This window comes from Elephantulus edwardii, unplaced genomic scaffold, assembly GCF_000299155.1.
Source record: "Elephantulus edwardii isolate Elephantulus edwardi_28Jun2011 unplaced genomic scaffold, EleEdw1.0 scaffold00174, whole genome shotgun sequence".
In the NCBI taxonomy this organism is placed as follows: domain Eukaryota; kingdom Metazoa; phylum Chordata; class Mammalia; order Macroscelidea; family Macroscelididae; genus Elephantulus; species Elephantulus edwardii.
The window spans coordinates 382,894-396,098 of record NW_006399924.1 but is presented as its reverse complement, the minus strand read 5'-3'; the positions used below and the strand labels follow the sequence as shown (position 1 = coordinate 396,098).

At 43.3% G+C, this 13,205-nt stretch overlaps 1 protein-coding gene across 3 annotated transcripts in view; it reads left to right on the top strand.

Annotated features, from left to right (window-relative positions):
- Positions 1 to 13,205, top strand: part of VANGL1 (VANGL planar cell polarity protein 1) — a 63,155-nt gene that overhangs the window by 19,279 nt on the left and 30,671 nt on the right. For 2 of the 3 annotated variants that reach the window (XM_006895675.1, XM_006895674.1), the window contains exons 3-4: positions 6,741 to 6,873; positions 12,237 to 12,844. In XM_006895675.1, the coding sequence (XP_006895737.1) occupies positions 6,741 to 6,873; positions 12,237 to 12,844 (741 nt within the window). The remainder of the gene's footprint in view (positions 1 to 6,740; positions 6,874 to 12,236; positions 12,845 to 13,205) is intronic. The other variant, XM_006895676.1, reaches the window with a different exon arrangement.

Here is a 13,205-nt window from a genome sequence, read left to right as displayed (position 1 = left end):
AGTTCCTTTATTAAGGTTTAAATTGAGGTTCAGCCAAGTGGATTCCTTTCTTGACCTTAACTCTGGACATTCCATGGTTCCTTCTTTGACATGCCATGGCTCATAGATGATCCTTAACATAGTGCCCTCTCATTTCCTCCTTGTGTCTAGTCTGACTTTCTTATAAATTGTTAGGTTTAGGATCTACCCTGGCACGACCTCATAAGGAGTAAGGAGAAAGCATTACAACAAAAGTAAACCCTATTTCCAAAAAGGATTCTATCCCAAGGTTTAGGGACCAGAAGTTGAGCATATTTTCTTTTTGAAGGGATGTTACATATTTCAAGCCATAGCAGTAACTATGGGGTGAAGGATAACCTGTAGATTGTACGTGTATGGAATACTTAGTTGAGGCCCCTCTAAGAATATTAAACAGTAACAGTACCCTGTTCCGCCTTGAATGCAGGTCCCTAGACATGACCAAGTGTATTGTATTTCCCAAGAAATTTTCCTTGAGTGCCCCTGGGAAGGCTACTTTGCCTTAATTATGTGTCAGGATCCTTCCCACTCCTTATTTGTTTTCTGTGAAAGTTTACACAGCGTATTAGGTCTCCACTTGATAATTTCTAGGCAAATTAATCATTGGCAGAAGTTCTGTTTCTCCTAGTAAGTCAGCATTCCCTTTAATTCTGTTCTAATTGTTTTGTTTTCTGTTATTCTAGTTCTCTTACCCCCTTATTTTTGTTTTCCCTCAATTCTTGACATTTTTGATTGTATAAGGAATTTGAATGAAAGTCAGAATGGGGAAAGTGTGACTCAGAAGAATGATAAATTGCACCACACTGGATATAGATAATGGAGTTGTGACTGCCCTTGAGCACTGGCCGGCTTCCAGGCAGATGCCAGTTGACTCTATTCTAATAAAGAGGTGAGTGGCCTAGTTTTGCAATGCCTGGAGTCTCCAGAGAGTGTCCAGTTAGCATCCTGGGAAAATGATGCAGACCCCAACAGGGAAAGAGCATCAGTATGCTAATTTAAGTAGTTTCTGCCAGATCCTCACAGCTCTGATGTCCTAAATGGATGAGTGATGGGATCCCTATTTTACAAGAAATCAGACTGAGGCACAGAATGACTACAGGATTTACTAGACGTTGTAAGGCATGTCTCAGGCTAGATGTGCTGTTGCTTTTGGAAGCTCATGCTTTTCCCCTCTATGTTGTGCAGGTTGGAGAGGGCTGGCTAAGGGACAGGCGTGTGGAAGGTAACTCATGTGAAGAATAGAGTTGCCAGTGGTAGGACAGAATTGGTACTTTTGTTTTGTCTGTCCTGTGCCAAGCCATCTTGCCCCAGTTGGTGGTGGAGGAGAGGGCCAGCCAGCTCCCTAGTCAGCCCCCCGCTGCAGGAGTAGAGAGAAGGGAGAGGTAGTGGAAGGGAGAGGTAGTGGGTGGTGTAGAGAAGGGAAGAGAGGAGAACCAGTGGGGCCAGCTCTCCCTAAATAGAAATAAGCAAACAGAAACAGGACTGAATAATCTTCCCAGGAAATGCTTTCCTTATGGAGGGACAGTATGGAATTGACAGGAATTCCGGCTTGGGGACGAGGGCTTTTAAAGCAGTCCTCACGGCTCAGCTCTAGTCTGGATTAAATAGAGACATTCACATACATACAGACAGACACGCAGGTACAGACACGTGCCCACACCTCCTGCATGCTGTCTCTTGCTCTGCTTGCCTCTTTTGCATGCACATACACTCACACAAATAGACTTATCTTTACTCACATGGGCAGATGCTATGTGGAGACAGATAGAGAGATTAAGATTCCTGAGCCTGGCACACACCTGCCAGTCAAGACACATGGGTGATCTCCACTGCTTTGCAGGCTTGAAAATGCACAAACATGCTTATGTTCCTCATAGCCTATCCCTTGCGGCTCCTGAATCGCCTGATTACTCTTTGATCTATTTCCATTCTTTCAAGACACCAGCAACTGATAGTCTTCTTGCTTGGGACACCCTTTCCCAGAAGGTAGTCAGTAGCCACAGGTTTGCCTTATGTCAGAGCATATGGAATATTTGGGTGCCTGCTGCACCCAGGCAGCCATCCTCCAGCTCATAACTGCAAACTGGAAAACAGTGAACAGCAGTATTTTTATTGGATGGTCTGTTACGTCCTGACTTGGCTCACTGACATTTCTGGAGCAGTTGTTCAGAACTAGGGATTTATATACCAAGAGTGCTCCCTAGATCAGGAGGTCCAGTACAGCCAGCAGCTCACATGGGTACTGAGTTTGCTAGCACCTTCCTTGCAGTCAGCTCTCAATAGACTGTGAATGGAAGGCTATCAGCAGTAGGCATCAGCTCATTTGTTATGCAGGCTTTTTGCAAGCCCTTCCCAGCCTCACCTACTTAATGAAATTTCTGTAAAGAAGCCTCATTACATTGTACTGCTCACATTATGTCCGTGGCTCCCATGATGGAGGCCTTTCAGTGTGCAGGGCATGATGCATTTTACAGACAGATAGACATTTCAGGAACCACTCCAGCACCCCTTTGTCCCTGACTGTGGATGTGGAGAGGTTTTCTGGACTGGCCACATCCTGCTCACCTGAGGTGCTGATGAAGGTGTAAATTCTTGCTGTCTTCCTTCTAGAGGTGATTAATTGGCCTTGGGGCCAACAGATGAATCCACACTTACCTCCACCCTGATTGATGGCTTTTCTGCACTCAGATTTGGGAAGCCTTGGTTAGGTTTTCTCCAGAGGATGAGAAGTGTTCGGTCATCAGGTAATAGGCTTTACTTGGTTTGCCTCAGATCTCCTTAGGAAAATGACTTTAGAGAATTGTTTTTATTCAGTTCATGTTGGCCTTTTAAGAGCTAGCTTAGGGATTGGGAGTTGAGGACTGATAAGAGTGGTAGCTGGCTCTGGAGGGGTTGTTCCCAGCTCTGGGGACCTCCCCACCTGTGTTTCTACCCTGTAGTGCTCAGGCTGAAAGAATTGGCACTCAGTGAAAGAATTCTGATTTCCTGTGGAATTTTTGCTGTCACAGGATTTGACCCTGAGGGACTATAGATAGGTTAGTGAGCATGTGACTTGGCTGATGGTACAGGAAATGATAATCATAGAGGGTAGTCGGGGAGAGGAAAAATGGACAAAAATAGAGGGCACCCCCGCCCCTCAGCTAAAGAAGGTGGTCTGCTGGTGTAGCAATTCTTGACTTCTTAGGCTAATCCTCATCCTACCAGCTGACCAAGCAATGGGAAATCACTCCCCAAAAGTTTCTCCCAGTGAGTGTCTTTTGAAGCGATTGTAGTTGGGCACATAGCTTCATGTACTATCTATGGTCACGGTCCAACCGTGACTCCCAAAGTAGCTCCCGAGGGATATTTCACAGCTGCAGTGTTCTGTCAAGGGAGACGTGTGAGGATGAGCATTAAGAGAGTATTTGTGCTGTAAAATCTTCCCTTGGCTTCTCAACACAGCATTGTTTTGCTGTCTAATTCTGGTGTGTGCATAGTGTGTCTGATCTATGTGGTCTGAAAGGCTGTGACCTTCCCGGTGCAGATTGCCAAGCCAATATTACAAGATATCTCTGAGTGGCTTCAGCTCACCAACCTTTTTATCTAGTGTTGATGATGATGTTGCTCGGTGCCATCAACTTGACCGTGACTCCTCAGAATGACCCTGTGAACAATGGCTTTGAACCTTGTCCTGTCTTTCCTCATCCTCACCATCTCAGATCTGCTTTAGCCCCTTATTAAACAAGTACTGTGTCAGTCCATCTTGTTGAGAGTCTGTGTTTCTTTATCTGAGCTTCCACTTTTCACAGTGTGATGCCCTTTTCCAAGGACTGACCCCTCCTGTAAACATGCTCAAAGGATGTGAGACGGAGTTTCACCGTCTGTGTCTCTAAGAAGCATCCTAGCTGCACTCCCCTACAGGACAGACTTGTTTGTTCTTTTGACAGTTCATAAGGTGTTCAGTACTCCTCTCCACAATTCAAAAGCATCAGTTCTTCTTCTTTCGTCCTTATTTATCTATTAGCTCAGCACATAATTGTTTTGAGCCACCCTGGAAATCCTGCACCCATATTGTTGGTGTTGTTGTTATGTGCCAAGGGGTTGCTTGCGACTCATAGTGACCCTATGTACAAGATCTCTAAATGCTGTTCTATCCTGTGCCAACCTAGCCTTCTCAAACGCACTTATTCCCACCGCTCCATTCACAGAATCGATCCATCTCATCGAAGGTCTTCCTCTCCTTCGCCGCCCCTCTACTCTGCCAATATGATGTCCCTCTCCAGGGACTAGTCCCTCCTTGCAACATGCCCACAGTATGTCAGACAAAGCTTCAGAATCCTTGACTCCAAGGAGCATTCCAGCTTCCCCTTCTCCAGGACAAACCTGTTTGTTCTCCTAGCAGTCCATGGTATATTCAACACTCTTCTCCAGCACCACAGCTCAAAGGCATCAATTCTCTTTCTGTCAACCCTATTCACTGTCCAGCATAGCTTGTAATTGAGAAGACTATAGCCCAGATTAGGCACACCTTAGTCTCCAGCCTGACATTGTTGCTCTTCAGTAAGCTTGAGAGGTCCCTCACAGTTGACTTTCCCAATGCAATTCTTCTCTTGATTTTCTGGCTGCTGTTACCAAGAGTGTTGACTGTGGAGCCAAGCAAACTAAAACTGTTAACTATTTCAATCTCTTCACCATCCGTGCTGATGCTGCCAATTGGTCCAGTGGTGAGAATCTTTGTTTTCTTGATGTTGAGCTTCAGTCCATATTGGAGGCTGCAGTCCTTGACCTTCTGCAGCAAGTGCTTCAGGTTCTCCTCAGTTTCAGCAAGCAGGGTTGTGTCATCTGCATAACGCAGATTGTTGATGACCAATCCTGATGCCACATTCCTCTTCATATAGCCCAGCATCTCAGATGATCTGTTCTGCATACAGATTGAAAAGGCATGGAGACAGAATACATCCCTGACGAACCCCCTTCTTGATTTTGAACCATGTAATGTCTCCTTGCTCTGTTCTGATGACTGCTTCTTTGTCCAAGTATAGGTTTCGCATTAGCACAATCAGATGTTCTGGGATTCCCATTCTTCTTAGAGTCAGCCACAGCTTGTTGTGATCCACACAGTCAAAAGCCTTTGCATAGTCATTGAAGCACAGATAGACATTCATCTGGTATTCTTTGCTTTCTGCCAAGATCCATCTAACATTAGCTATAATTTCCCTAGTACCACGACGTCTTCTAAATCCAGCCTGCACATCTGGCAGTTCTCTGTTGACATATTGTTCCAAACGTTTTTGGATAATTTTCAGCAGAATCTTGCTTGCATGTGATATTAATGATATTACTCGATAATTTCTGCACTCATATATGGAGCATTAATATATATATTCTCAGGACCCCTGAGGCATAGTGCATAACATACTGGACCGGCAACCAAAAGGTTGGAGATACGAATCCACAGTCTTCTTGCATAGAAGTTTCTGTGCTTGTAAATTCAAGCAAAACTTGCCATCAGTTTGAATTGGTTGAATGGCTTTATGTTTTATACCTTTACTATATGATAGTATATAATCCTCATTTCACAAATAATAAGTAAAAGGGAGTTCTGGTGGCCTAGTGGCAAGAAAACTGCACCGCAATCCTGAAGGCACGCAGTTCAAATCCACCAGATGTTCTGTTGGAGAAGGAAGGGCAATCTCCTCCTGTGCCAGTGGGATATAATTTGATGGTACACAAGGAGAAAAAAAAAGAAAACTGAGGTTTTCTGAGGTTGAATAACTTGTTCAAGGTCACAAGTTTTCTTGTGTTCACGGAGCTGAGATTTGATTATTTCTCTCTCTAATTTATATGCACAGTGCTTCTTCCATCCTGTCTAGGAAACTTTGGGAATGAGGACAAGTGCTTGAAGGAAGATCTGATGTGAAAGGAGTCTGGGACAAGAGACTGAGGACATTCTAACTGACTGTGGGACACCAACAGCTTTCTTTGGTGCCTTCTGACTTTGCTGCTAGCAGCTGGGGGCAGGAAGGCCAGTTCCCATCCACAGTGATTGATGGCTTTTGTAATTTCAAGATCTGACCTAGAGGAGAGCACTCTCATAGTCACCCGGGAGGACCACCCAGGAAGTTCATCTGGGGTGAAACAATGCAGTGGCCTACTTCCTTCAGGAGGTGTGAACATGCCCCACACACCCTACTCTTGGTGTCATTGTCCTGATTTATTGTCCTATGAGTATCTTTGAATTCAGCTACAAACCTTTGGGAATACCTTCTAGTTTTGAATTTGTGAGAATTCTCTGTACTAGTTTAGAATTTCTTCTCTTATCCAGAGGTGTAAAGTGACAATGTAGCCCACATCAAAGCTTAAATATTCTGTGTTTAGTGTTGTACTGGAGGAAAAAGTCCTGGTGAATTAGTTGAGGGAGATGATAACCAAATCATGTTTGTAATGTTTTTACAATAAAAGTAAGCCTTAACTGTAGGAATTCTGAAACACACAGCTTTGGATTTTGTAAAATAGGCTCACTTTTGATAGAGTAGGAATGCCAGGTTTTGTTTTGGTACTTGGGATGAAATGACAGAAAGAAGATACCAAGTAGGGAAGAAACCTCAGCTTTTCCTCATTACTGGAAAATAGGGAGGGGTGGGCACTGACACTGTGTGGGTACAAAATGTATAACATTTTGATGAACTAGAGGGTTAATGAATGTGACATGAATGTGTTAGCTGATTATCCTCTTTTTCCAGGGAGAGAAATAGAGAGAGACATAAATCACCCCGGAATAAAGATGGCAGGGGCTCAGAAAAGTCTGTCACTATTCAGGCTCCCACTGGAGAGCCCCTGTTGGCAAATGATTCCACTCGCACAGAAGAAGTTCAGGTAAGGATCACAGGCATTTTAGAAGCATACTGCCACTTGGCCAAGGCTCCTTTTGGTAAATGTTTTCCTAAGGCTTGTTGCTATAGGCTCTCTTGGGTTTTTTGCCCTGTTTTTATAGCATGTTAATTAGTTTTTTTATGTCTCATGGTTTCTTGTTGGTCTAAGGACAGCCTGTGCTGCCATTGGCTAGCTCAAGGATTCTTCTGAAGTATGATTGGCTGGCTCACTTTGAATGATGTTGAAAAGCAGCCAGCAAGTTTGAAGACAGGGCAGGGAGGGGAAAAGTTAGAGGCTAGAGTCTCTGGAGACTCATTGCAAAATGATGTCATAATAGAGAGGAGAAAACCTTAATCAGTATTGAGAAGAGATGGAGAGTTTGGGTACTCAAGGCTGAACATCACTAAGAAATAATGTGACATAAATCAGGGCTTGTACACTCAAAACACTTGATTTGAAAACCATTTTCTTCCTTGATTGGAATTCATAGTGATTCTGTGACCTTATGAAAGTAGATCACCAGGCCTTTCCTCTGAAAAGCCTTTAGATGTATTTGAACCACTAACCTTTCAATTAGGAAAATCTAATGAAGTGAGAGTACTTGAGTTAAGAGAGAGGAAAAAAGTAGAGAACAGAGCAGATAATCTTGGGAGTTAATAACAATCTGTGCCATGCCTCAGTGTTTAAAGATGTGGAGTGATGTAGTTTGTGACAAATGGGAAACTTCATTTCCTGTGGAAAAAGAAACAGCACCTCCTTAGCTCCAGACACTTACTGCCATCCAGGAATGCAGGCTCAGTTGTTTCTGGATCTTGCCGTTTTTAAGGAAAGCTGGAAATGAAGATTTCATGTGAAAGCACCCAATTTTATAATATTGACAGCGTATTAATTTTTTACAAAACTCTGTGTGGGTTCTTCTCTCATTCTCAACTGGCTGGTGGCCCACCACATTTAAATAAACATCTGAGCTATACTCAGAAACATGTTTGCACACCCTCCACAGCTCCTGAAGTATGTGCATGTTCAGCCTTGCCCCTGAGTAAACAAAGTGATGTGTGCATGCATACACAGCTGTAAGGATGTCGGGACAGGAATAGAGCTGGACACAGCTGGAGGACATACAGATAACACACTAGTTAGCAGAAATAGGGGATGAAGTGAAGCCCAAATTGGAATTCCTCAGTGCACACAGGGTGCTCCAGGACCCAAAGCTGTATTTGTGGTTTGAATGTGACATTTGCTCTGTGGTAAACAAATGCCTTCAATGCCTGATGTAGTGATTGATGGGTAGAGGGATGATGGGTGGGTGGGACCAATTTTAGGATTGCTTGTTTGGACCTCCAGTAAGTGCTTTAGGAGTCCAGTTTCATTCTGAATGTAAGTTCTGATGTGCTGTTAGCCCATTACAAAGGCATTTCTTTCTTTGCAGCTTTTATGTAACTTGTGGGCTCACTGGGTAGCTTTTCTTGTTGACGCTAGAAGGTGTGGTGGGGATAGCATTGACATGGGTATTTAGAGGCTGTCCTTCTAGTAGCTGTGCCACTGCAGGCAGTCAGAACCTTTGTAAGCCTCAGTTTTTTCATCAGAAACCTAAGGAGTTGGGTTGTTTCTTCAGTCTTCAAACTCAGAGAGGACCTCATGGACATCCACATGTTTTAAACCCAGAAGTGCACAAATTCTTCAAATGTGCAGAGGATTTCATTAGGATCCCTGTGTGCAGGAAAAAGGGGTCATTGGCTAGATCAAGGCCCTGTTGTGGTAACACAAAGTGACCATAAGATGCTAAAAGTAATGACTGGACCATTGACCATCAGTGGAAAGTTAGGATTCAGTTTAAAGCATTGAATCTGGTACTTAATCCTCAAGTCAGAGTAACTTGTGTGATTTGGCCTCTGAACTCACGTTTTATTAAACCATGTTGAAGATCTTTGCGTTTGTTGTTTTTACACCACTCCACCCGTTTTTTCTTTTTGATTTGAACGTCATATATGTATAAAGAAATGAACAGTTCAGAAGAACACAGTCTAGTGACTTTTAAGAAATGAATACACACACATCATCCACACCCCTCACCAAGAGACATATTTTCATCCAGCCAGAAAGTTCCCTTGTGTTCATCCCAGTCTGGCTTCCCCTTCTTCACCGCACCAAGACAACTTTTGTTTTGATTGTCTGTTTTGATTTCTACCTCTATACATTAGTTTACCTGTTTGAGGGTTTTGTATAATTGGAATTCAAGTAGTTTTAGATTTTTTCATGCAGCATTATAACTGTGAGATTTAGGTTTTAATGTGTATCAGCAGTTCATTTTCTTCACTCTGCTGTTCGTTTTCCTGATCATCAGTATTTGGATTCTACATTTTTGATTTTGCAAATAAAGCTGTTATGAACATTCTTGTCTAAATTATGCGCACATGCTTCCATTTCTTTTGAGTGAAAGCACAGTCATGAGATTGCTCTCATACATACTCAAAAAAACCATCTTTGCCATCAAGTTGGAACTGACGCCTAGCTGATCCTCCATTGAATTGAAGATCAGTTCGGAGGAGAGTTCCCATTCTTCTCCTGAGGAGCTGCTGGTAGCCTGGAACCACCATAGAGGCATGGTCTTTGGTTTAACAGTGCAACTTTCTATGAATTAGGCCACCAGAGAGCTCTAGAAAAGGAAAAAAACCCATTGCCTTCCAGTTAATTCTGAGTCCTAGTGCCCCTCCAAAGAATTTCCAAGGCTCTAAGTATTTATGAGAGGAAACTTTCTCCTACAGAGTGACTAGACAATTCAAACTGATTATTTTTTGCAACCTGATAGGATGACTCTATTTAAATTTCTATGACACAGCCAGACCAATTTCCAAAGTGATGAGGATCCTAGTTGCTTCTGGCTATTGTCTTTAGTAGCAGTTTTCTCTTGTGGCTTGTGATCTTTTAAAGCTAAAGAACTATTGTTCATAAGTTTGACCTTCACCATCCCTTGCTTGTTGTTATATACTGTTGCGTTGGAAACAACTTACAGCTGACGCTGTAGATGGTTTTCAGAGGCAGGACATTGCATGGGAGGAGAGCATTCTTTCTGTCTCAGAGCAGCTGGTGCAAAGATTTGAACCTTGTGCCTTTGGGTTAGTTTACTGCTAACTTTACTGCTAAGCCACCAAAACTCCCATGGCTTCCAGTGAACTTCACAAATCATATTATCAAATCATTTCTGGATTCAAGGTCATTATTCTGTTATAGAAGAAGTTTTTATCTTGCTGATTCAATAACTAAACAAGATTTTTCTAAGTTATTACCTCCTCATTCATTTCACTCAATTTGCTACTACATCGGGATTATTCTTTTCAAGTTAAAAAGGAATCTCTGTGGACCCAGTGTGAATTTGGAGTACTTGTTATCTATAGTGTTACTTTTAGGCAGTCATAGATGCCAATGAAATAGCAAAATGGCTTAAAATTTTAAAAATTGGCTCCCATTAAATGAGTAAACTACTTAGTCCAACTAGGAAGTACTTAAAATTTAAAAAGAGATTGAAAGCATGAAAAGACACATCATAATCCTGGTTATTTCTGTATCCTGTATGTTTAGTTTGTCATGGGAACATGTGTTTGGAGAGGAATTTCTTAACTGTTTTGACTACAGGTAGAATTTTTAATCTCATTATCTTGTCTTAGTTAATGAGAAATGCGGTCTAAGAGTGATACTGATATTTTATGAATGAGTCTTGACATCTTGTAAAGAGTTATGAAATGTGTGGACTAGTTGTAGGTAAACTATTACTTTTACAGTTGATTTTTCATTCTTCCCAGTAGTTATGTTCTATAAAGATGTTGTAAACACTGAATTAGTTAATAAACCCACTGCCCTTGAGTTGATTCACACCCATAGCTACCCTCCATCAGGTTTCCAGGGCCAACATCTTAACAGGAGGAGACTGCCTTTGTTTCTCCTGAGAAGCAGCCAGTGGATTTGAACTGCTGAGCTCTTGGTTAGCAGTGCAGGTACACAGCACATTGTGCCACCAGCGCTCTTGAGTTAATGAATTAATACTCCCAGAGACTGTGTGAGGTGGGGGTTTTTAAAGCCTCTGGCCCCATTTTCACCATCAGTCAATTCACAGCCTTGTCTTATTTGTATTCTGTTTAAAAACCATCTTATTTAATGTATATATTGTTGATTCTTTGCCATTAAAGTCACTAATAGCACTGCAACTCCTGTCTGAATAAGAGCTCATCCACACCATCCATTTTCTCTGACTGGTGTGTGGTCACCTTCTTGCATATAATAAGCTCATAGATAGGAGTTCAACACTATGCTTGGAGAGTGCTTTAAACTACAAAAGTCACCCAACATGTGAAAATGTGGAAAATATGCCACAGGGGACACATGTTGAAAGCTCAAACAAAAAAGTAGAGTGTCACACTGCTTTTCCTCAGCTGGGAACACGCGCACTGGAAAAGTCAAAGTTTTGCTGTTCTCCCCATAACTTGCCCAGCTATTGATTTGGGGGTTAGAAGTATGTCTTAGTGAAAAGGGAAATTAACTAATATGTCTTGGAAGAAGCGCAACCAGAATGCTCTTTGGAAAAAAAGATGGTGAGACTTCATCTCAAGATACTCTGGACATATTCTCAGGAAGGACGAGTCTTTGGAGTAGTACAACATGCTTGGTAGAGGACAGGATCAGCAAAAATCAAGAAAACCCTGAAGGAGACAGACTGACATAGTGGATCAAGGATGGAACCATTGTGAGGTTGACACAGGACAAGGGCTGTGTTTCATTCTGTAGTTCCTGGGTTACGCTGACAGAAGCCAGCTCTGCAGTATTACACAGCAACAATGAGAATTGAGTGTGAGACAAAATAAGCTCCCTTGTTAGACAATTTAACTCTTCAGAGCTACTAGAGGGTACAGTAAGACTTCCAAAGTTGGACTTGGTAACATAAGCATGAATTGAGAAGTGAACACACAGCAATGTTCTTATTGCATAGGTAAGTTCTCACATGGTTACTCTAACTGCAGGACTCTTAATGCAGGGCAAACCACCCCAAGCCCCTCAGAACTTCTCTGGGAATTTCAACACAGAAGGCTGGTAATCAGTGCCACTGTCTATATAGTAAGGACTTGCCAAAACAAACAGAAAGGTTAAGCTGTGTTTTCTCTGATCGGATAACACATATAAAAAAAAAGAAAGTGCAATGAATATTGTTAAATATTTTTTAAAAAGCGTTAAGCTTTCGTTTTCTAGCAAGCCAAGGCTTGTGGGTTGGGTAATTGAGGTGGGCCTTCCCATTTCCCCTTGACTCCCAGATGCTTGCTTTGTGGCTTTTGCAAATGACTTGTGGGTCAGCATCTTCACTGTTTGGTTCCCACCAGGATGACAACTGGGGAGAGACCACCACAGCCATCACGGGCACCTCGGAGCACAGTATATCCCAAGAGGACATTGCTCGGATCAGCAAAGACATGGAGGACAGCGTGGGGCTGGACTGCAAACGCTACCTGGGCCTCACCATTGCCGCTTTTCTTGGACTTCTAGTTTTCCTCACCCCCATTGCCTTCATCCTGTTACCCCCGATCCTGTGGAGGGAAGAGCTGGAGCCTTGCGGCACAATTTGTGAGGGACTCTTCATTTCTGTGGCTTTCAAGCTCCTCATTCTGCTCATCGGGACCTGGGCGCTCTTCTTCCGCAAGCAGAGAGCCGACGTGCCCAGGGTGTTTGTGTTCCGTGCCCTTCTCATGGTCCTCGTTTTCCTGTTCGTGATCTCCTATTGGCTTTTTTATGGGGTCCGCATTTTAGACTCTCGGGACCGCAATTACCAGGGCATCGTGCAATACGCAGTGTCCCTCGTGGACGCCCTCCTCTTTATCCACTACTTGGCCATCGTCCTGCTGGAGCTTAGGCAGCTGCAGCCCATGTTCACGCTGCAGGTGGTCCGCTCCACAGACGGCGAGTCTCGCTTTTACAGCCTGGGACACCTGAGGTAAGGAGAACGTGGGGGGGATGACAAAGGGTCACAGGTAGCTGGATGACAGATGCTGCCTGCCAGGACCATGCACTGTCTTGCCTCTGCTTTTGGGAGGACCTTTGTGAGTGTCCCTGAGAGAGGCAGATGCTCATGTGTTCATTGACTCCCCTGAGTGGGGCAGAGTGGTTGCTGGCCCTCATCCAGCTTGGGGTTCTGTTGGGCTTGGCCTCAAAAGGAGTGACAGCATCCCAAGATGATGTAGAATGAATTCAAAGCAAAGTGCCAGTCTTGCCCCTGAAAATGGCCTGTAAGTGGTGATGGATAAAACCATCCATTGGCTGTTCCATTTTGCCCAAGATGGCACACCTGGTATACC